The sequence below is a fragment of the Mastigoproctus giganteus genome, chromosome 4, assembly GCF_048544385.1.
Source record: "Mastigoproctus giganteus isolate SK-2022 chromosome 4, ASM4854438v1, whole genome shotgun sequence".
Lineage (NCBI taxonomy): Eukaryota > Metazoa > Arthropoda > Arachnida > Uropygi > Thelyphonidae > Mastigoproctus > Mastigoproctus giganteus.
In genome coordinates this window covers 65376216-65402363 of record NC_143578.1, presented here as the reverse complement: position 1 = coordinate 65402363, position 26148 = coordinate 65376216, and the positions used below count along the sequence as shown (strand labels likewise).

The window sequence follows — 26148 nt, the reverse complement described above, 5'->3', positions numbered from 1 at the left end:
GCATGGTGCGCATGCTTCGAGGAAAGGAAGCACCAGTGCCGATATATTATTTTAAGATTAAAAAGTTTGGCACCGTATCTTCACCTTCCAGGAAGGGCACGCGACACGTGAGCGCACGTGGCAAAAAGACAGCTGTCAACTCCCGAAAATATTTTCAGTAGTCCTATGGTAGGGTGTAAATGTGTCACACGTTCTATGGAGGACTTTCCGCTAACTCCATCATCTGCCCCTGCAGTGAAAGTCGAAGTCTGTGTTCTCAGCAAGGAAGGCGACAGTTGAGATGTTATCATGTGCACCATCCTCTAAAAGCATCTTGGTGTATTTAGAAAAATAGACTCTGCTTTTAGACTCTTACTAAAGCCTCGGTAAGTTACGAGAGGGGGGTATTCACCCCGCGGATATTAAAGGCTTCTTGCCTTCCAGACATATGGATGCTGATGTTGGTATGCAGGGAATAGTAAATATAAACACCCGTGATTGTCTAATATGAGGCCTAAATTTTTAATATTGTTGCCGTCAGCGCAAAGAATCCTCTACAATATTTTGAGGATGATAACATGTTAATTAAACAAGGCGTTATGTTGTTAATTCAGAATTAAAAGAATATTTATTACAATGTATGATTTGCCTTTTATATACATGTGAATCTTGGACAGTTGCAAAATAATAGAAAGAATAACTACATTTGATAAACTTTTAAAACAAAATGGACGGAGAAAATTGTCAAATACTGTAATAAAAATAAATTGGAAAATGTAGGAAGTGGTTCGATTTGCTGAAAGATAATCTCAAGAAAATGTACTTATGTAGTTCATGACATAAGTTTTTTGACTGGAAACCAATAATGTGCCGACCAAAATTATATAGTTTACTGCAACTAATGCTTGTGCACACAAGGTCTCCACTACTTGTTGCCTTGTGCTCTTGCCTAGTCTCATTGCAGTACTTTAGAAATAGAGAACAAGAGATCATTCAGATTAAATATGATCTTTGACAATGCAGCTTTCCTAACACGATGTTGGACAGATTCAGTTTTCTCCTTCCCATCTTTATTGCTTGACTCGGGTCTTCGGTCGCAGGTCATAGCGTTCGGCCCTTTATACTTAAGCCTTTCCTGCATCATCGAACGGATTTTGTGAGTGGAGGGTATTCAGTATAACTAACTTCCGGTTTGTAATATTTTGTCATTGACCACTCAGGTGAAACCGCCCTTGTCTTTATTCATGCAGAGCGGCATAATATACCGTATGGATTAACCCGACTACGATGAGTGTTACTCTTGTCAAATTAAGAGGTTTGCGCAACCAAATGGAAACAATTGACTACTGTTCAAGAGAAAGATGTCCAGAATTCCCCCTTGGCTGAACGTTTCTGGAATACGCGATATGCGCGTGACCCTAATTTAATCGAGTTTCCGGTGGGTGATCGTGCCCATCAGCCATATCATATCGCAGTTGGCTGAAATCACTTCACACCACTACAACCCCCAACTTCTTAAATCATAATTCATACCTGCGAATTAACTCCATTTTCGAATTGGTCATTATTCTGATGGATAACAGATGGCGTAACAGGACGCTTTGTGAATAGTAACCCACCATCTTTCAATCATACACCGCTCAATTTTCATGTTTTCAATTTTTCTCTAAATATTGTAAAATTGCACTCACCTGCAGGTTGGCAAAACCGTCTCGGGATGACGAATACTACTGCGTGCTTTAATCTCATGGTCTATTTTATTTGATACTCTCGATAAAGTTTTTATATATTACTGACAGGGTAAAAATGCATTTCTGATTTTATATTTTACATTCTAACTCATTATATTGTACAGTATATTTACAGTTGATTGTCGAAATTAAAGAATTTTTATTGATGTCAATCTACGAACTCCCGGGAAGTTGCCAGTTTACAGATTGCAGAATAACAGTACTTTTCATATGCGATGAGACTCATTTCGATTTGAGTGATCAAATTAACCAACCAGAATTGCATTTGTGCAAATAATTTAGAATGCTCATTTGCTTCCTAAAATGGAGGATTTACAAAATGCATGTTTCATATATTTTATTTTTTTTATTCGTGTATTTAAATGTAAAAATTATTGATCGTCAAACCGGACCACATTTTATAATTAAAATAAAATTACCGAGGAACGCAGAAAATTAGCTGATGGAGATTGTTATCCACGTGGCCCTGCTTCCTTGAAATTCCTGCGATTAACATCCGATATTTGGTGGATAGCCGAAAAAATCTGCTGATAAAATAGTTTTTATTAGCAGTAAAAAAGTAAAAAATTTAACAGAAGGCTTCACTCAAATTGGCATATAAAATATAACCAATTACATTTTATCAAAAAACATTAATGCCAGGGTTGCAACTCAAACCGGATCCAGCATGGCGAAATGTGGGAAAAAAATCTCTCTTGCAGTTTTTATGTAGTTCCTCTTTTATTATTATTATCTCCTCTCTCTCTGCGTTCACACACTAGAGGCGATTATTGTAGAACGCAAATTAGTCAATGTACGCAGTTCCTTGGGAATAAAATAGAAGAAAAAATGAGAGAAGAACATTATGGATTTAGAGAGGAAGGTGAACGATTGATTTGATATTTGCCTTAAGAGAATTGCTAGAAAGATACTGGGAGTTTGCCGAGAGCCTTTTTCTGGTATTCTTAGACCTTGAAAAAGCATATGATAGCGTGCAAAGAGAAAAAGTGTGGAAAAGTTTGGAGGAAATGGTAATATATAGGGAGGATATAGTGATAATTAAAAATATGTACAGTATTTAAAGTGTGAAAGTTGTGTGAGGACAAAATTCGGGGATTCAGATTAGTTTTCATTGTCCGAACGACTTCGACTGGGTAGTGTATTGTCACCATTACTTTTTATTATTGTCATGGACAATATCCTTGCAGCAGTAGATGATAAAAAAGGTTGAACAGCGGTGTTTGCAGATGACGTCCTTTGGGAAAACAAGGAGGAAGAACTTCAAGAGAAACTAACACATTGGGAAAGCGTAGTTAGTGAGCATGGTCTAAAGATTGGTGGCCAGAAAAGCAAAGAGATGGTGATGGGAAGAGGCGAGTATAAATTGGGGAAGTGGTGGATAATTTTAAGTACCTAGGGAGTTTATTAACAAAAGATGGTAGCCTAGATATGGAAATAACTAGGAGAATGGCAGATAGTCAGAGTTTCTTCTGTTCAGCTTTTTACACTTCATTGGAAATTCCCTACGAAAGGGAAGTTCCAATGAAGTGTAAAAAGCTGATAAATATGCCATATTTGGTCACTATATTGAACTATGCTGAGACGTGGGGGTGATAAAAAGGATTCTAACAGAATCCAAGCAATGAAAATGAAGGTGCTGAGGACTATGCTAGCTAAAACTAGAAGAGATAAAATAAGAAATACTGACAGAATGAATTTGGGAATAGAAAGTCTGAGGGAGAAAATGATTACATCACATTTGCGATGGTTTATGCATATGAAGAGAATGAACTCGGACAGATTACCAAGAAGAATGTTTCTGATGAAAATGAAAAAAAGAGGCCGAGAGGGGAAACCCAGGAAGAGATGGAGAGATCATACTAGAGAAGATGTGGAAACAATTGGATTTGAGTGAGAGAGGATGATAGAAGACAACATCTGGGAAGACAAAAAAAAAAAAAAAAAAAAAAAAAAAAAAGATGGAAGGCTTGGAAAAGTAATTGTTTTCGTTTCACGATTTCTCAGTGAGCAACAACAAAAATTACTTGTTTAAAGAATTTAGCTACGAATATTAGAAGAAAATTTGATATGGCATTAAGTGGATACAAAAAAAACTAATTTTCTTATCCCCATATTCGCATCATCCTTTTTAGTGGAATCTATCTGTTTTATGTAACTTAATGACACCAAAATATACGGAAATCGATCAGCATATCAGTGTGTACCTTACTATCAGTCTTTCCCTCCAGTCTTAACCTTTTTAATTCATTCTCAGCATGTCCTGATTTTCGTCACTGGATTTTTACCTATTGTATCACTCTGTTGTAAGGTTGCAATTCGTGAAGATAAAAGCGTCGGTTTTAATTTCGGGAAAAGGAGTTACGACCGTTTACGACGCTACATGCCCTCTACCAACTGAGTAGTTAGCACAGAGAGAATGAATACACGTAGAATTATGGAATCTTTTTAAAGCAGTAGTCAGAGAAGCCATGAATGCATGTATACCATTAAGAAAAGTATAGCACGAGGTGGAGGAGAATTCCAATATGGATGCAAACAGACCTGGTCAAATTAAATAGAGCAGAAAAAGATGGCATGGGGAAAGTTACAGAGCGATAAAAAGTATTAATGATTATAACAGATGTAAGTTGATCGGTAAAAGTACTGCAGAGATGGTTAGACTAGCAAAGGCTGAGTAATAATCGTTTACTTCTTACAAACAGTTTTGGCCAAATATTCTCCACGAGAATTTTAGTTGTAACTTAATTCAAATATAATTACGGTGACTGTCAATCAGCTATAGAAAGAAAATAGGTCATGAATTTAAACCTGTACAAAACAAGAATTATGAATTTAAATTTGATCAAGGTTGAACCCTTATACTGGATGATTCAAAATTCTCATAACCCATATATCAGTAATTAAAATGCGTTAATTCTTTTACTATCAGATTATGTAATTAAAACAGAATAGACTCTACATTAGAATAAACAGAATTAACACTACTAATATAAATAATATTAATAGTATTTGTAATAATAAATGTACACATCCATCTTTTTATCATATTCGATGATTCAAACATATGTAAATTTTTTTTTTTTTTGTACGAATTGCGTATTATTATCAAAATGAGACAAACAAATTGTTCATGAATGTCCTTAGTATTTTTATATTAAATTGTTACACTATCACAGATTTCTGCAATATTGCACACCGGACTTCAAATACCGTGTACAGCTGAAATATTTTCTTACATATTTCGGGGAGAAATAATAATCCTAAAACTGATTATGATACTCGTAAGTAATTGGGAGAGGAAAAAACAGACTGAAAATAAAATATCATTACTTCTCAAGCTGAAAAAAATATCATCATACCTTTTGTGGGTAGGGGATGTATTCCCAATATGTCCTTGTTTAAAAATCGGAAAAGTGGATGAATCGTTAATGCGAAACATTTTCTAAAATACAAAAATATTTGTGTTATTACTTCCCTTTTCCGGGTGGTTATTAGTAGTTGCAAATGATACAGGGAAGCAAGCTTACACTCATGAAAAAAACAGACTGAAAATAAAATTTGATCAAGGTTGAACCTTTATACTGGATGATTCAAAATTCGCATAACCCATATATAACTATGACTACCTGCCTAAAAGCTTTAGGCCACCTTTCGCCGTGATAACCCGGCTTGGCATGACTCCACGAGAACTCAGAAGGTGTTCTCAGAAGGAGTCCTGGACAAGCTGGACAGAAGGACGTCCCGAGGTTCGGCAACGGAGTGAGGCACTGGCGAATGTTGCGTTCCACCACATCCCACAAATGTTTGATGGGGGTTGACGTTGGCAGAATTTGGCGACCAAAGGAGCACACAAAAGGTTTGGACATAATCCTAGAACTACTCCTGCACGTTGTCCTGTTTAAAGCGTCTAGTGCCATCTCAATACACGGTCACCACATAGGGCAAAACTTGGTCCGAAAGAATGCGGAGGTATTATCTGGAGGTGAGGGTGTGCTCAGTGGAGATCAGGGGGTCCAGTGATGTCCATGAAAACATCCCTCAGACCATGATACCATTGCCCCCGGCCAAGCGGTCTGGTTGCACAGTTGGATGATATTCAAGTATTATTAAAGAAAGTTATTGACTACATTTCAGAACAGCCTAGCAAGATAACATTCCTGTATGAAAATTAACTGCGAAACCCTGAAAACTTACAGTGAAAGATATAAATAATATTAAATGAAATATAATTCCAAGAGAAAACTTCGGTAAGTTTTTACCAGTTTTCCTGCAAGGAACAGTTGATACTTGATCAACTCTGAGAACTACATGTTTAGAAAATGTTTATATATGTGCAGTGACTATTACTATTATAAAATAACACTAAATAAATGTTCTGTTTATACTCCGGGACGACCAAAAGGTCATAGGAGTTCATAAGATAGACAGAATAAAGAAACAGCGCCGTGTTTAGCAGTCGCGGGCTTGAACCCCAGTCACTCAAGGCACCGGTACTTATGTATCTGCGTGCATGACCACTCGGTTACAGCGACTAAGAATGCAATACTATAATATAATACAATACTAATGCTAAGTGGTAGATGACTCTCATCAACCGGTGCAATACCACCACTTTGCTTATTGGAGGCTTGAAGTGGTGAAACCCATGTTTAGTCTCTAGAGCAAAGTTTCTGGCATCCGCCCCCTTCTCCTTTAACCCATGCACGGTTACTACTGGTAGTAATACTAACTAGTACCACTACTAATATAAAATAGCACTAACAGTACAATACTAATATGTACCAACCCACCACTTTTCTTATTGGAGACTATTTTTGATACCTTTCGTGTTTGGGGTTTTCATAATAAAAAAAATACCTCGCAAAGTAATATTCACTCCACGTTTTGTAATACTTTGTAATCTACAGCGAGTGAAATGCAACAGGAATTTCAGACTGTGATTTAACAAATTAAATAATCGTCAGCGCTTATCAACGTCAGAGACTGTCAACGCTTTCATAATGCAGTTTACTTATTTCTACCTGGATTTTAATAACAATTGATATAAATTTCTGATTATACTCCGGGACGACCACGTAAAGTCAGAGAGAAAGAAAACAAGAATATCACCATATTTAGGTCACGCAGGATTTAACCACAAGCACTCAAGTGTCTGTACTTTACTTTACCTCGCGCGTGATCACCCAGTACGGGACTGTCAAATTAACGTTTCTCCTGTGATTAATATGATAAGCTAATTTATGTATATAGTAAATTGATAAAAATACGAGCAAAAAAGGAAAGAATTTTATGCGCGAACTGAGAGCATTTCACTTCTGCGCATTGATGGTCAATATTGCATATCTGGAATATTACCATTGGTTCCTCCAATCAGCTCACGGCAACAAAAAAAAAAAAAAAAAAAAAAAAAAAAATGCAGTTCTTCAGCAATGTATGCTATATGGATAGCCTATGTAATATGTAAGAAAGAAACAGATAACTGCCAGATTTCTAATATAGTTAGGGATGTTACGTTGTTGTTTTCCATGAAGATTAATTACTATATTTAATAACCACTCTTATCTTCTTCTTCTTTGTCTTCGCCTTTCCCACGTTATATGGGGTCGACATTCAATGTTCCCAATTCACACTTTACATCCTCTTCTTCTCCTCTAGTTGGATTAACTTCTTAACCGGAACACATCTATTGGTTTTGGCATAGTTTTTACGACTGGATGCCCTTCCTGACGTCAACCCTCACCATTTATCCGGGCTTAGGATTAACCACTCTTATACCACTTGAAATTAATAACCACTCTTATACCACTTGAAATTAATAATATAGTTTATTAAGCTTATAATCCAAACCACTGTACATTTAAGGTGACGTTTCGGGCATCTTACCCATCATCAGACCATGCTGCTGACAGACTCCTGCTTGCCAGTGCTACCAGAAGTATGCACCCCGGGTTCGCTGGTGGCATCGGCAAACAAGAGTGTGTCAGCAGCATGGTCTCGTACAAAAATATAAACAAGAACATAAATTTCGCCATCTTGGAGTGCGTATATATATACGCATTCCAAAATGGCGAAAACTAGTGATTTGGAGCACACTCGACTAATAATGAGGATCACATGAAACTGCCTTGTGGCTGTCAGATTTTAATATTTATTTTTTTTAATGTAGTTTATTTCTTCCAGGCACCTTCTAGCTTGCAGACTGCAGAATATGTAGATAAACAGAATTTAATAACATTGTGAAACAAGTATTGCAACATTGCATGTTTTTGTAAATGCCGTCCACCTATTTAAATTATAATCGTTCTAAAAATTCTTTTAAAATATGTTTCAGACAGCTTGTGCAATTTAAAAATCGTTAAAGCACTGTTGACGAGTCAAATCAGATACGCGTTAACTCGAAATGAGCCACATAATTCGAAAAATGTTTCTAATGTAAATCGCCTGTAAGCGAAAACGCGTATTTCGAACTTGCGTAACAGGGAGATAGCTGTATTTATTTTTTTTTTATGTACGAAATCTTATTTATTATCTCTCTATACATTAAAAAACTTTTCCTCCTAGTGATATTTATTCGAGCCAGTGGGAGAAGAGGGCGGGGAAATTACGTCACTACAAATGTGCAAGTAAATAATTACATAGAAGCGCCTCCGTAGCCAGGTGGGAAGGAGCAGCAATGCGTTGCACACGCTTCTTGATTAGACCGGGATTCGAGCCCGTCACCACCAAATACGGAGGATGCGGAAAGGTCAGGGAATGACCACCGCATATTCCCGGAGCAATATGGCCTTAGTTGCTAATGCTCCTAAAAGCCAAACAACAACAACATAATTACTTAGGTCATTATTTCCTGATTAGATTTCGATCAGTACGTTATAATATTTAGTATATTAGTACAATGTTATTATTATACAACTAATAACATTATACAATACAAAACTATACAAATATTTACAAAATATTAAACTATTTACAATTGTACCTCTACTTTCGTTATATAGAAGCTCCTCTGCTGTGCAAGGTGGCGGAAGTCGACTAACTGAGGAATTATGTGCTCCGCTTTTTACCTTAATTTAGTATGGATTAAAAGTGTTAAACTAGTTGTAATTGATATCAGTGGGTAGCTCTCTTCTCCAGCTTTTGAAACAAGTATGAACAGAAGACGAAAGCATGCAGGTAAATATGATTTCTAAAGATTAATTCTGCGAATACCTGATCGGACATTTTCTAGTTCGTATAAACGCAACGTGTCCGCTTACCGAGGGTAGAGTCTTTCGAAATCACTACAAGGTCATACCTCCCGCTGTACTTCCCCTTAATAGGTGGGTAGAAAGGCTTTAGTAAAGTTACAGTAGCTCACTATACTTCTTTTGCCCTTAGGGAAAGAGCGACCTTAAAAGCTAAAGGGAAACACATGTCTGGATTACAAAATATGGAAAAACAGGGATCAGAAGCAACTGATCAAATATGTAATATATGCCAAAAAGTGAGCAAATGCGCTATTAAATGCAGCGGATGCAAGGCGGTTATTGGAAGATGTTGCTCCTCGGTGGACATAGCTCGACTTAATCGAGCTAGGAAGAAGAAATTTCTTTGTCTAACTTGTAAATCCAAGAAAGGGAACGATGGGGGTGAACGGGTAAATAAGCCATCTAAAGAAGAGTCGGGCGATGACGCCTGCAGCGAACGCGAGCCTACGGACTCCTCTCAAGGTATCTGCTCTGGGATACCCGAAGAACCAATTAATGTCATAGGTGACTCGATAACGGAGATACTAGGGTGCGACGCATGTCCAGATGACTGCGAACATCGGAGACTTCTTAGCAGAACCCAAGACACTGAAAAAATGTCAAACTTCGTTGTACAGCGTGTTGCAGAAAGCCCTCATTACAATGGAACTGAGGAAAAACAACACTGCGGCTCGGAACCCTACACAAGTAATCACGAATATTACTTAACAGAGCTCCTCTCTCCGATGTACAGGGCCCTACGTGAGATCCAAGAGGAGAACAATGAACTAAGGGAGCAAAACATTAAAATCAGCAGAAGTCAAAAGTTATTAGAGGAAAAATTGAACACACTATTAGCGCAGTTACAACTAACGGATAGAAAAATCGACACTGCTGTACTAGCTATGAAAAAACAAGAAAATAGGGCCCAATACAAGGATGCGGACAAGGCACGAACGGATCAGCATACGCAGACATCCAAATTACAGAGGGATACTAAGGGAAAAGCAAGAAATGATAGGAATAATAACTTTAAAAATGAGGGAGGCGAGTCACTACTGCGTCTAAGAGTGTCAGGATCTGAAATCTCCACTGAGAAAGACCACACGACTAGGCCAGAAACAAGAATAGACCTCGCAAATGCTAGTCCCCTCTCCCTATCAACCAATGACAACCCCCAGAGCACATTGACGACTGAAATAAATGCTGGGTTTACTAGACAACCTACCTTTGCGCAGATTGCGACCATTAGACAGAAGGCACCGCAACAGAACAAGACGAGTGAATCTGCCCCATCGATACCCTCTCGCGCAAATCAATCCATGTTTGAGAACAATCTCGCGGACTATAGGGTTCAAAAAACGAATCAAATCAATGATGAGCACAATAGAACCGAGACCACAACTAATCGTGTTGCGGGACACAGTCAGAGGCTTGCCGATAGATTTAACATATCCTCTGTACAAACCAGAGGAAAGATATTTATTTCAAGACTCAATCCGCAGACAGGTCCAAATCTTATTAAAGAAATGTGCGACAGAGGATTGGGGATGGATGTAGAGGTCAAGCAAATACGCACACGACATCCTGCATATTCCTCTTTCATACTCTCCTGCCCACTAAATAGTGAAGGACGGCTCTTGGACAGAAACATCTGGCCAGTAGGAACGCTGGTGAAGACATATAGAGAAAGGGCTGGGAGGCCCACAATTAGGAACAGCACCGCGAACCTACGAAGAGCCCAATAGCAATCAACAGTCAATTTTTCTCTCGCAAAAGACTCGAACCGGATCATTATCTTCTTGCAAAACGTAAGAAGTATATCGAATAAGCTACACGCACTACAAACCTTACTACTCAACTCGGAGAATGACTGCGTATGCTTAGTTGAAACATGGCTCCATAATAATAGACACCTGGACGCCCTTGCACACTCCTCCGGTTACAACTGCATCGCAAATGGAAGAGAGGGTAAAAGAGGAGGCGGTGTAATGATTCTTTTCAAGAAAGGATTTTCTGTAGTCAAAGAACTCGAGGCGCAATCGAAGAATTTCGAGGCTATCATTGCCACTCTTGGTAAGGAAACGAGGAGATTGCAATTAGGCGTAATATACCTACCACCGGAACACACTAGAGAAAACAGAGCCGAGCTTCTTACGTGGCTCACCTCAAATCTGAGCACGAACACAGACACAATCGTAATGGGGGACCTCAATATGCCACTACCAAAACATCGGGAGGCAAAAAGCGAGTTGGACGATACAATGAATGCTTTAAACATGATCCAATTGAAAACACCAGCAACAAGAGGAACTCAGTGCCTAGATCTCATATACTACAATACCCCAGATATAAAGTTGAGGAACAGCTACATGAAATTCACTTCGGATCACCAACCGCTCACGTGTGAAGCCACTTTAAGAAGAATCCGGGACATCCCTCAAGATGTTCGGCATCCAAAAAGGGAAACAAAGATGATTTTCTCATCAAAATATATTAAAAGTGACGTCATTCTGAAACACCTGATGGCATATAATTGGCAAAACCTATACCTTTTGGGCACTGATGATGCCTTATCAGCGCTCTCACAATCACTCATGCATATGGCTGAAGAAGGAGCATCTAAGGAAATTAAATTATCAGACAGGGCAAAGCCCTGGTTCAACTCACAGTTGAAAGCAATCTTCAAAAATAAGCAAAAATTGTTCAGGAAATGGAAAAGAACTAGACATCCAGAGGACCACACCCGGTACAAACATGAAAGAGCACGGTTCATGAAGGAGAAGAAACGGGCACACATAGATATGGCTAAAGCAAAACTAAAAAAAGGCAAAAGAATTGTCAGCAAAAAAAACCTCGCGCATAAAATGACTGAGGCATCCTTTAAGGAATGGACCGAAGCCACTTTCGGAACACCCCTCAAGGAAAACCAAATTGACAGCGAAGCAAACAATAACAGGATACAAGATGTAATCAAGGGGTTTAAGGAATCTATCAATAGTAATCGGATTGTCACTAACAATGGACATCTAAAGGAAATCAGTATTAGCAGAGACAACTTAAAAAGTGCAATCAACAGCCTCCCAAATAAAGCAACAATTGGGCCAGATAATTTCCCACTATTTATGATCAAAATCTGTAGCTGTTACATCATCGATGTACTACTACACATATTCCAGAGAATTTTGATGGAGGAGAACTTCCCGAAGCTGTGGAAAAGCTATTTTGTAAAACCTATCCCCAAAATAAAAAACCCAAAATCTGCAAAAGACTTCAGACCAATCGCTATCGGATGCTCATTGCAAAAAATCTTTGAAAAAACAATCCTGCACACCATCATCGAGCATTGCTTTAAGCACAGGCCAGAATACCTGCACTCAGTACTTCCGCAGAGATCGACCATCACCAACCTCATGGGGACACTGCTAAGGATCCAGCAAGCACTAAACAGTAAGCAGCAGGTGGACGTAGTCTATTTAGATGTGGCATCCGCGTATGATAACATATCCATCCCAGCTCTCATAGTCATTCTGCGGGACTACTTCCACATTACAGGAAATGCCCTCCATTTATTACAGAGCACTCTTTGGCGCAGACAAATTGCGGTGACAAACGAAAACATGTGCGCAACGTATGAGGTTGATAAAGGTGTCCCGCAAGGCGGAGTATTGTCTGCCACACTTTTTGCCATAGCCCTCGAACCCTTCTTAGCCCAGAACAAGAAGCACTTCATCACATACGCCGATGATATAAAATTTTTTATTACCTCAGGAGATCAGAAATCAGCTGAATACCACAACCAAGTGGCTAATACTAAAATAAAAGAACTTCAAGAGTATCTAGATTGTATCGGGCTGCAGTTGAACGAAAAAAAGACGGCACAAATGACTTTCACAAATAAAATAAAGCCAAACAAAATGGCAATATTTGTGAACGGCATCCTCGTCCAAAAGGCACAGTCACACATTGATCTTGGTCTCAAGTGGGACGAAGGCCTGACCTTCCGCCCGCACTTCGCATACATCCGCAACAAAACATACGCGGCGCTTTGGGCAACCAGGCAGGAGCTCACCGGTATTAGAGACCCCGGTCTGATGAAGCAATACATCAACAGATGTGTTACTCCTATTCCCCTATACGCGGCACAAATCTGGTCTTCAGCTCCCGAATGCAGTATCAAAGCCTTTCTAGGACTCGAATACTGGCTCTTGAGATGGCTGAACAGAATTTCAGCTAAACCTTTTACCATCTCAAGAGCTATACTATACTCCAATTTAGAGGTCACACCCTGGAGACAAACAATCACGTCAAGGAACATAATGACCCTCGCTCAGCTTTTAACGGGACGACTGGACGCACCGAAAGCCCGAGAGTGGATAAAAATACCCGGCGAAAAACCAAGAAGAGTTGCAGAAAATAAACCACAACTGAAATCGGCATTTACGCAGTTAGATAGCCTCGGAAGATTCTTTCCAGCAAACACCATCCAGCTATTCAACAACCTCAATATCAATCCTGAAAAGCTCTGCACTTGCAAATCCTACAGAAAGGAAGTTCTCAGAAACTCTTACTTGCAAATACAGATGTAATTAAGGATACAGTTCCAGCACCTTGTTCGGCCAGACACAAGCCACTGGGATTTAGGAAACCCGACCTCATCAAGAAATAGATGTCAGGATTGTCCTACCTACACAACTCTAATCCCACAGAAGAAGACGACTGCTGGAAATTTGAACTTTCAATTTTTTTTTTTTTTTTTTTTTTTTTTTTTTTCTACTGTATCGCAGTCATTCCTGTGGTTACAAATGCTGTACGTTGTTTGGCTGTAAATATTTGTGTTTATGTAAATACGGTGAAACTTTCACTTGTGTCTGTTTAAGCAAAAGGTATGCTTCAATTGTCATGGTATTAAGTTCTTACCAGTTTACGGTAGTAAGTAATTAATAACTGAAATATTCTATATTCCAGATAATTATAAATCAGATATTATGTATTTCATAACTGTAACATAGATGTATGTTTTGTAACATAGTTGTATATGTATGTTCACCCTCTAGCCTGTGGCTGTAACTGGGTGTTCTCATAAGAGAAATAAATTGATGATAATAATAATAATAATAATAAAGAAGGCACACAAATGGGTTAATGGGCAGAATCAGACACTTGCTGTTGACAATGTAGAGCGCATATATGGGACGCATGCCAACGTTTGTCACATCAAGACAACTGCCTCCATAACGTTCACCAACCTCGTGCACGTGCTTCTCTATCTAATACATGACCATGCCTGGCATTATTTGATGTTCCATTGTAACGTTTTTTTGTATACTAATAAGAAGGGACCATCGTCCCGATATAGTTTGTACATTTGTAAATATTTTAGCATATTTGTAAATATTTTAAATATTTGTATAGTCTGTAAATATTTTAGTTAAATATTGTAGTCCTGCTCTTTCGGATGCAACGATATTCCTCATGTATTATGGAACCCGAAGCAAAGGGCCTTTTCCTAAGTGACCTATGTAAACGCAGGTAAATAACTATATAGTGATATTTATTCTACCTTGAGAATGCCACGTGGTGAGGTAGCCAATGGGATAAGAGAGGCGTGTGTCACGTGATACAAATGGGCGGGGAAATTTGGTCACTACAAATGCACAGGTAAATAATTACATAGGTCATTTCCTGATTAGATATCGATCAGATCAGTGCGTTTCAACAGGTGTCTTTTGTGTAGAAAAGATTTGACTTACTCCGCCATACCTCTACATTTTACGTACCTGTGCTTATATACTCTTGTGCTTGACCACTCGGCTAAGGCGGCCTTCTGTTAAATGTTAAGGGGGGAGGAGATGGTGGGGTGAAATCTACAACTTGGAAAATATAAGGAATATTGACAAAAATCGGAAAATGTTAATCACCAAAATGCTAACATTTACGTAAACATTGTGTACTAGCTCTAATTGGTTCTGACACGATGTTCAATAGCAAATGTGATCGAACTTCTTTCGGCAATCATCATAATATATTGGAAAACTTTTCTGGAAGCATAACAACTTGAAGACTGCGCTTAATTAAAATAATAATAAAAAAAGTAAACTTATTACAACCGGATTATCAACCGATGCGTTTTAGAACTTAAGTTTTTAAACAGTTTTAATAAATGCTGTAAGAAAGTACAATTTTATTAATTTAGTGCATATGCTGTATATTTTGCACAGACAAATGCGCGTTTTAATAGTACTATACTATATTTGTTTTAATAAAAGATGTTTAGAATTACTGTGTACCTATTTACTTTTTTATTATAATCACTATACGCAGTAATATAAATTTTGATAACTATATTATTAATACATAAAACTGTTTAGAACCATATCAGAATTTATATTGGTTCTAAAAAAAAAATGCAATTCTAATTCCTGTTTTCTGAGCATCTGCCTTACCATTTACTTCACGCCTCATTAAAAAACAAATAAAATAGCATTATATTTATTGATTAGCAAAAAGTGTTACAGGTTCGTGGCGGAGTAATCTGCCACCTCAAGACAACTAATGGCAACAGCACAGTTACAACATCACTGAGGCGCCTCCGTAGCCAGGTGGGAAGGAGCAGCAGTGCGTAGCACACGTTTCTTGATTAGACCGGGGTTCGAGCCCGTCACCACCAAATAAGGAGGATGCGGAAAGGTCAGGGAATGACCACCGCATTTCCCGGAGCAATATGGCCTTAGTTGCTAATGCTCCTAAAAACCAAACAACAAACAAACAACATCACTGGGACACAAATAGCACACGCTGGACCAACTGCACAGAGATATTGCAAGAAAATAAAATTCTTTCCCTTTAGAAACCTGCTGAAGCAGTCGCCTTCACAAATACCTCCACGCCACGGCCCTGAAACTACTGTTTTATAGACAAACTTAGAATTACTATGATTATTTTTATATCTGATTTTTTTTTTTTTTTTTTTTTTTTTTTTCCGTTTCGCAACAGCAGTAATGGTTATTTCGACAAGATATGCGTATTGCAAGATCATGTGATGTACATTGTTTGATCAGAAAGCGTTTAAACAGTGCACTTGATTATGGGAATGGGCTTTCTAATTACTGAAATATTAAAGGTTGGAGATATCCTTACTTATAACAGCAATTCAAAATGATTGTACAGGAAAATGCTGTGCGTCTTTCATCGCAATATAATAAACATGCAGTTAAATGTGTGTTTTTCCCGAAAGCTGTTTGGACACACTGCATCCATTTGGCACATGCTTGCAACACTGAGGTCACGCAAACTGTGTGTGTATTTTTGTAGCCAATGGGGCACCTCCGAATAAACAGACGTCGAAGATAGCAGCCTCGTAAACTGAAGTGAAGCAAGAGTAAAACAGCAGCTGTTAACGTTTTTAAGAAATGCTATGGAATTGTAAATACATTTACCAACCTTGAAGTTGGCAACAAGCAGGCAGGTTCGACTGAATTAGATTTAATTCATATTAAAAAAAAAAAAAAAAGAAGAAGCAGCACACAAACATCACTCGGCGCTTAAGCAAGTAGCTGTTTGAACTACAGCAGAATTCCCGAAGTGATATGGGCAAAAAATAAATATTCCAATGTCTTTCATAACTTAGCTGAATTTTTCCCCCATCAATTTGAAACGAAATGAGTCACTCCGGTACAGGAGCTAATTCTTGGGTTTAGGGGAGGGGATCAATAATATAAAAGTAAGTGTTAAAATTATTTAGGGTGGAATAACATTTATATAAGGGACTCATTATTTCCCTTCCAATAGGCTTTCTTCCTTTAAACAGTGGTTACAAAGTAAAACTTTTAAATAGTTAAGGTAGGGAAGCATTGGTATATTGTGTCTGTACATTGCGCTTGTTCTGCGGTTGGGTTACCTGTTTTGCAGGCTTAAAACCAGAATTTGTGAATGGTTGGGGGGGGGGGGGGGGAAGCCCCCTGCAACCGATCTCTGTCCTTCCACATCATGTGACATAAATCTGTCCAGACCAGGAGGAACTTTTATATACTTTTTTCATACGCTGAGAAAAAAAACCTTTTTGTGAGTGTTTCACCTCAAAAACAGGTAAACTATCCATAGACTCCACGAAATTTACAAACGCAATTCACTGACGCTACATAACCTTACTTGCCTTAGCACAAAACTTAACCAAAAAGCGTTTCATTTATCCCATATTTTGACACATAATTTAATAGTTTCATTCTTGTAAAATTTTGTTGTATTTTGTAATCAGGATCTAGCCATTTATTTAGAAAGTATGTCATGCTTTTTACTCTGAGAATTCAAGCCGATTAGCATAATCTGTTTTTACACGACTAATTTTTTTTTTTTTAAATACGATGATTATTTTCTAGACACTCTGTAACACTTATAATTCTTAAAATATTCAGCTCTGAACATCCCTTTGTAGAAGAAACAATCATTTGTTTTTCTTACTGCTCTTAAAAAAATGTATCAAGAATTTTCAAGAATCTTTTGAATGTTCCAAGGGAACAGAGATTTCTCTGAATCTTAGATTCTTATACTCGGTCAGAGAATCTTAGCTGCTTTGTATCATTGTTCCTAAAGTTAATTTAAAGAGAAAAAAAATCTTTTCAAAGCGAGGGCACACCCGAACGTTGTTGTCGTCCCTAGGTGGCGTAGAAACATGGGATGTTTCGAATGGCAGAACTAATGGCAACAGCACAGTTACAGCATCACTGGGACACAAATAGCGCACGCTGGACCAACTGCACAAAGAGCTATTGCAGCAGAAAATCTCCCATCACGTGATTGACATGGGCCATTTCTCTTAGAACGAGAATCCATTTTGGGGTGGATTTCTGAACAGAACCTTTGTTTAGCACGTTCCACCTGCTGCAGTCACGTGCATATATACGCCCCTCAACAATGGGTCTGCTTTTTCGTGTGGTGAGTGTGGCGTGTTTCCTTTCTCTTTCTTCTCGCCCTACTTGGTTACAACTGAGGCCGCTGGCTATTGTGGACTGTTACGGTAGGTGAGAAGCCAAGTTCGGAGAGGTCAGGTGCCTATAGCTAGAATAGAACCACGGGGGTGGGCGTATAAATGAGTCAACGAGTTACACTACTACAAAAAGAAATCATAAGGACACTTCTTTTAATCACCTTTTGAGGGTTTGTGTGGGCACATATACGCTTGGTAAAGAACTTAAATGCTTTACCCTTGGGATAGCGTTTTTTCAAATAGATCCCAGTGACTGAATTTTATCGCTGATGATGTATTACTTTTTACTAATGGTTTCAGAATGCCAGCTGGAATTGTCACTGAAATTCAGAGCGTTTACCAATTGTAGAACGTCTGAAACATATTTCGGAAATAGATGGCTACGTGCCAAGGAGTACTTTCATTGTCCATTGTTTTCAATATGAACAGTTAGAAAAACGCTTTCTGCGAGCACTTAATCCGTGCTTTAGAGACATTATCAGTACTGCAATTATAATGGTCCGCCCACTTGATTCATCTGGTAATTATTCTACAATTAAGAAACAGTTTTAAAAAAGTGTTTAGCAGTAATGTATGTTTTTATCCTTGAAATGTCATACTAATGTTCAACAGAACGGCTGCTATGCATGTGTATCCTGCCTTCTGAAATTGTTACCTTTTCTCATTGCTAGGATTATAGCTAATATGCTTCTTAAAGAAACACATTAGTGAAAACTAATAAAAACTTTGCACATAACTTGCACCAGAAATTATCTGTTTTTACCTGCACCCAGCTTGTAGATGCCATTCATTCCGACCTCTTTGACAACGCTGGGAGCCTGTTCGGGAGGAAATGCGTGTACATACACACACCTGACTCTGGCAGTTGTGATTGGTCGAATGCTTCACATCTGTACTACGTTACCGAATGGTGCATGCTCGCTAACTTGCCGCTTGGTTACAGAGCCCGTACAAGGTATCGCGACAGTCCGACTCCCATCCGAACTCACACATCAACTGACGCATCCGTAGACGTTTGCTTCATGGAACTATCTTGGGAGCTGCTAGTACAGCTTAATTTGTTGTGATGTGTCTGTGTACATGTTTGACCTTTATTCCATGAAATGTTGATCTGTGTGTCTGGATTTCTCATAACGTAAGTACGATATTATTTCTCTGTCAAAAAAAAAAAAAAAAAAGCCTGACCATTGCCTTGTATAACGGGATAATCATATCCCTGTCCCTGCTAGCAAAATTCCTATATATCATTGACCTGCCCTGGCAGCCCGTTTGCACTGCTCAGTGCAAGCGGGAGAGAGAACGAGAGACCCAAGCATTTCTGAATTGTTTACATTTGTTTTTACTTTAGTTATCAAAGGCTAGATTCTCTTGCTTTGGTCCGTAGTCCCAGAAACATTTCCTCAAACTGTAATATATGCATACCTTTTCCATGATGTTACACGTACAATAAGAGGATAGTCGTGTCATCCGCGATGACAGTACTAGTACATATGTCGCTATAGCTTAATCCGACGTTTCACCCTTAATTGAAAATTTCATTCCTGATTGGATTTCTTTTTAGTTTTAACAGGTGTCCTGAATTGTGATCCAAAATATCCGTATAATGCTGTGAGCGTTGGTATCACACATAAGGGTTAGATAGTACCGTAATTCATGACCGTAATTCAATTTTCCCTAAGACCATTCGGCTATAAAGCAGTCACATGTGTATCCACCCATAGATGGATACATAGGCTGGATACGTGGAAAATGATGACACCGTCTAGTCTTATGTTCTTCTTTTTTTTTTTTTTTTCATTGCCAGTTGGTTCTATTTGGATTGGTGGTGGTGCCATGTGCATGCTCAGTGCAGCACCACTGGCATGCACATCTTTGAGACCTAAATTTTTATATTAAATTTTATTCAGATACAGTTTCATCTGTATGGAAACAACATTCATGATATTTGCTAACATTTTTGACATGTGTTGAGTTGCCAGGTTTGATAGCAGTGGTCAACAGTGCATATCGACCCAGTCCTAAACCCCCAGATCGATGGGCTACTGAGTAGAATTGACATTAGCGTCTCACTTCGCTCGTTACGACATCACCACAGCGCACGATATGACATGAACTGCTTGTCTGTTATGGAAAAAAAAGTCGCGTGATTGGGGATACACTCGACTAGCCACCCTATCTTAAGAGAAATACTATTGTTTGAAGGCCACCGTAGCAACATTAGTGTTGCAATTGACTTCTCATGTCGACCACTTGAAATGGGATCACGGTTAGCACGACAAGGGATATTTCAGTGAAATATTGATTTAATATTCCCACTTTAGCTATTCCCCACTGAGAGTGAATATGCGCTTAAACTTGCATTAAATCCCTGGATTTGAAATGGCATTTTACAAAATTTTAGAGACTTAATAAAAATCGCCCGGAAGTTAATGCAACGCATGGTCTTTTATTTTATTTTATTGATAGTCTACATTCTGGCTTAAGTTAAATAGGTTGTCCAGTAATTATTTCCCTTTTCCTGCTGCCTTCGCTTCTTTTAAAACGAAACCAGGAAAATCATTTTTCCTTCTGGCTTATGTATTCAGATCACCTATTTAAGGATGTAAGCTATTATCACTAAGCGATCGCTTTAAATCCTGTTGATTATTTTGAAGGAAAGTGTTCCCTAATTGTCTCCAGATTTTATTTTCGTTTCTGTTCTCATCAGTACATGTATACAAGTATCCCATTATCCATAATGGTTACTGTATGGTCTACCAGCTCTAAACCTCGCTGAAAAAGTACTGTTGCTTGCGCGCACACACCTGTGTGCATGTGCGTGCGCACAATAAGTTCTTTCCTGCATTGCTACCGCGTTGTACAGGTGGGAAAATAGTAGCATTTACTACTGCGTTGTTAATTGCAAGCGCTTTTGTTATTTGTAGTTGAACACGAAATAGCCGAGACAGATAAGAGCAATGTACAATGAAAAGGAAACTTCTCCATGTATAATGTAGGTGGAATTCAACAGGAAAGAAATTAAAAGTATGGAAGCTTATCCCTGTCTTAAGTAGAGGGTAGTGAGATTACACCTCATGAAGAGAAAGATAGAAAATCAGAACAAAAAAATTATCTCCTACCTTTTCCTTTTCAAAAGGAAAATGTTGTCAGAATTATTTCCTCGTACAGAAATCTTTTGTTATTCTGGTAATTACTTCTATTAACACAATATACGAAATAAGGAAAAATCTTGAAATTCCAATATGGCAGTTAGTAAGTTAAAGGAGCTTTTCTCTTGAAGACATTCCAATCAGATATGAATATCTACCTTTAAATGTAGAAATTCGCATCTCGATCCTTGTTTTACAACGAAACAAGGCCTATAAGGCAATTAAAAACAGGGACAGAGGAAATATTTTAGTAGAGTTATAGATAGTCGATTTTGTGTCCTGTTCGGAGATCAAATAAAATCAGGAAATAAATTAAAACAACCAACTTAGTTGCTCCCTCTAGATGGAGGGAGCAACCATCTGTAAGTTGCTCCCTGTGCCTGGGCATCTGTTCCTCAAATAAATACGTTGTGGATGTTTTTATTTTCGCAAGAGGATTTTAAATTTGTTACAGTATTGTCTACTGGAAATTATACTGTTCTAAATTAATTTGAGAGAATCCATTAATTAGTTTTCTGGTGCTTAAACCTGGAGGGACGGGATCTTAAAATAAAGTTAGACTCGTTAATCTATTTAATTTTGGTGACTTCAGTACATTTTTATTCAGCGTGTAAGTTTTGTGATAAGGTTTGTCAAACTGTTAACCTTTTATTTAAAAAATTTACATTGATAATATAGGGAATATTTTACTAGAGTTATAGATAGCCGATTTTGTGTCCTTCACGGAGATCAAATGTATCATTCCCCCTTCCCAACTCCAGCTGGAGGGAGAAAAGAACTGTAAGTTGCGCCTTGTGCCTGAGCATTGGCGTTACAGCTTTTGCTACTGCTGTTCTGGTTTTATTATTTATATCTTAATGTAAAAATTATTTTGTTAGTGTTAATTTAAAAATGAATTTCTTTCTAATAATATATTCTAATTCAGCCAAAGCTTATATTTTAACAAAAAAAAATTACATATTTCTTTCTGATAGTAATTAGGTCGTAAACATTTAGGTTACTTTTTCCTTTTTTCATTGCTACTTTTATTTATTTTTTCTAATTTTCACTAGTTGAAAGATAAATAAATTGGCGTAGTATGACTTCATAGGGATGCTAGAACATGTCATTACCCTATGATCCAAAGTATTTCGAGCTGGTATAGCTTCTTCAGAGGTTGTCTAAGGTTTATACTCAGTACCAGCATATTCAATTTAGAACAACATCAGTGGTGTCCTATCCTAGCGATATCTTACCCATCGACACTTGAATGAATTGCACTAGAACCGTAAATTACTCTAAAAATCTTTTGGTTTTTTTCTATATAATTTGAAAACTAAGAAAAGAAAAGAACTCTCCGTTAAGTAGCACTATAAAGATATTTACTAGCTAAATCCAAATGCGCATACCACTCACGTATATCTATAAGGAGTTCTTCAAGTGATCGTTCGTGTAGGGAATCAAAAAGACAATGAGGGGTGGACAGTGCTTAAAGTTTTCTATTCATATACAGCTAGTGTGGGTGACTTTGCTAACTATAATATTTCCACCTGGAACCACTATATCAGTTATGGAAGATTTCTGAATGTATCCCTATGAGTCATAATATTGTGCACACCAAAATTCGAGTGCGTTGGTGATAACGGACGTGCTGTTAGATGAGATCATAGTTAGTTCAGCTCATATCTGCAGCTGCAATGTGGCTGAATGTCACAGTCTTTTCAGCGGAGAGCGTTTATTATCTTAGATTATTTTCTCTGACTGGAATTCAGTGAATGCACTTTAATTAAATCGATCCCGAACAATTTGAATGTAATTGCATTTATATCATACAAAAGAAAATGGACAACAGAAGGAGTGTTGCAACCTCCCTCCTCACCCATGCATTTTGGAGGAAGGAGAGGGGAGGGGGGAAGTTCCTAAACGAGCCTACTTTAAAATAGTAAAGTGATCTCAAATTTTGATATAATGACCTTTCACACTCTGGTAGTTACAAAGTTACTAGTCCTCCTTGGCTTCTTGTACGCCCCTCTGTGCGAGGGGACAAAAAACTTATTAAAAAACTTGCACCCTCCTTGAAATCTGGGCCGTCATTGACCCTGTAGCTTGTATATGAACGCCGCAAGCACGTGGCTGATATTTTTCTCGTCGTCTCGTTCTGAGCCGCACTGATCTTGTCATTAAACTCGGCGAAGGTCGTTCCTCACACAAGTGATAATGACGTAGGTCATCCAGGAGCATAATTAACTGTCTGTGTCGCCTCGGGTTAAACATCCCACTACGCATTCCATTCTCAGCTGATAGCATCAAATACAATGCGTTCGATACCCTTTTAATTCTCGGTGGGTGTTGCGGTATGTTAAACAGTGTCCAGCTGTTGAGAACAACGCTTGACCTGTGGAGGGAGGGGAGAAGAGAAAACCAGTTCCACCTTTATCATGTTTCTGTACAGAAAGTTTGTTTTGGATGCAGTATTGGAATCCTTTGGTACCGCTCGGTGTCAGCGAACCCTTTTACAATATACAGTATATCAGGAGTGTCAAATTCAGGTCATTTTGCGGGCTGCGCGAATTTTCATCAAAAATGTATTATTTATGGAGTCTAAAATAAATTGATACAGTTTAATTTTTACTGAAAGTTTATAAAATTTAATGTATTTCACTTAAATGCCACTACTTTTAATATAGGCAGGGTAGCAAACTTGCGCTTGCCACATATTTCAGTCTTGCCTTTGCAATATAGCAAAAGTGTGTGTGTGTGTGTGTGTGTTATAACTTTTTTATGGTTCAAAGAGTTCTTTCCCCTTTCAGAAAATTAATTGAATGGAAATAGCAAGATTTAGAGTAAGAACTCGCAGAAATTTCTTTGAGTAAGTGGAATTGCAGAACGACAAACTACTTTAAAGATAATGGATTAAAATTTGTAAAGAAAATGAATCGAGGAAGCACAATCGAAATGATTACGAGGATGAATCAAAATAAAAGCAACTGTTTTGATGTAACTTCAAACTATTGTGAATGCATGTTACAGCAAAACGGTTTTTTATTTTTGTTTTCTATTTTTTTTTCTCTATATTTAATAAAATGTAAATTTTTTGCAATGCGTGCAAAAGGAAATAGGATAAGCAGTGTGCGCTGATCTCTTTGTCAGCTGCAAAAATGGCTGTACGTATGTCGTGCACCAAAGTGGAGAGTGCGTGGTACTGGGTATTTATTGGCCGTAATCCTACAGCCAATAAATACCCAGTACTACGTTTGTTCATCTGCATCGGACGCCAATGCAGATGAACAAAGCCCAGTTTGCAACCAACGAAACTGAAAATTTCAAAAAAACATGAATAAACAAAACCACGATCGGAGATAAATTGTCATCAGCGAGGCTGCCTGTATTAATACACCCAAAATACTACTAAAAAAGAGAGAGAGGGAGAGAGGGAGAAGCTATTCATATATGAATTAAAAAAATAAAATAAAATAAAAGTTCTGTTTTATCTTGTCTAGCTCAATCAGTAGAGCAAGAGACGACTCCAGCACGATAACATAGGTCAGAGGAGTGTAAAACCAGTTATTTGACCCAGAATATTATCTAAGCAATCCGCACTTAAATGGATTGAAGATGAATATTATTAATCAAATAAGTTTTTACCGTCAAAATAAACGACAAGAGTGATCAAATGCGAGGATACAATAGTACACGCGTTTCCTGATATATAGTTAACATAGACTGTTATAGTAAAACGTTTCTTTACAATATGCTGTAATACCCACCTTATCAACTTCATTAAGTGTTTGCTTAAGTTAGCATGGGGATTTATGAATTTCTCATTTGGACTTGCAAAAGCTTTGTAATGTGATACTCAGTGCAAATTAAAATATGTTTGAGCTTTCTTTTAGCCGCTTTCTGTTAGTCTCATACTTAGAATGAATCGCTGCAATAGATTAGAAGGCTAATTCAGTACTTATATGAACCCAACATTAATACAAGTACTGAAAGATTTTTATCTCTTGGGAAAAATCGCATGAGTGCACGGATTGAGGAAAACATTATAAAAATGGACTATTCGTGGTTCTGCCCAGTTTTCGCATGTACGTTAGGCTTTAGCTTTGCTTCCATTCATAAATTACTTCTATCCTCTTTTTCCTTTCGCATAGTGTTAGCAGTAGATATGCAAACTGCATTCTGCGTGAAACAGGCTTCAGCTGACCCAAAATTTGAAGCTTGAAGCTTTTCCTTCTGCGAACAGTTCGCTTTGAGCGATATGGAATTGAGAACGTAATTTTTGTTTATAGGTATTTAGGTTAAAAAAAAACAAACTCTCTATTCCAATTGGCAGTCACGTCAGTTACACTAAACGGGATTAAAGAGTTGCCTACTTTTTCTTGGGTGGAGATGACACTCTGTGAGAAAAACAGCAATTTGTATGTATGAGTATGTTTCGTATATGTTCATATGTGGATAAATTATCGTATAACTGGTATGCTTGTCAAATACAGAAATATAGAAAAAGGGACATGCTATAAATAGCATATGTGAAGAACAGGTAATAAAAAATAGGAACGAAACCCAGCATTCATACAAGTACTATGAAATGAATATGGACGAGAAGTAGAAGGGTGTACCTGTGTTTAAATTGATGTCCATTGTAAACAAAAAGTATACTCTCCAAGAGTATAAGAAGAAAGGCTGAAGTAACGGCAAAGAGTCGTTGGAGCAAAGATGGAAGATGAGATGATCGAGGAAACTTAAAAACCTAATAAATGTAATTTCAGTACGCTCATCTGTACAGAGAGAAAGAGGAATACCAGATCATGTCACAGTAGCTAAAAACAAGGTGTAATAATTATATAACTGTGGAAGGGGATTTAAAAAATAAATAAATACATTTTCTGTTTATACTCCTGGACGACCAAACGGTCAGAGGAGTTCACAAGATAGACAGAATACAAGAAACAGCACCGTATTCAGCAGTCACGGGTGAACCCCGGTCACTTAAGGCACGTGTACGTATGCACCACGCGCCTGACCACTAGGCTATGGGTGCCTTCCTAAACGATTATCATTTTTAAATACAGGTGGCT

General features: G+C 37.9%; 1 protein-coding gene across 6 annotated transcripts in view; it reads left to right on the top strand.

Moving 5' to 3' along the window:
- Positions 1 to 26148, top strand: part of LOC150086802 (IQ motif and SEC7 domain-containing protein 1-like) — an 829530-nt gene that overhangs the window by 642517 nt on the left and 160865 nt on the right. The window contains exon 1 of one of the 6 annotated variants that reach the window (XM_090372764.1): positions 18944 to 19077. The exons of the other annotated variants lie outside the window; for them this stretch is intronic. Within the exon in view, the coding sequence (XP_090228890.1) occupies positions 19046 to 19077 (32 nt within the window). The 5' untranslated portion in view covers positions 18944 to 19045. Of the gene's footprint in view, positions 1 to 18943; positions 19078 to 26148 lie in introns of those variants that run through there. 6 annotated transcript variants of the gene reach the window in all.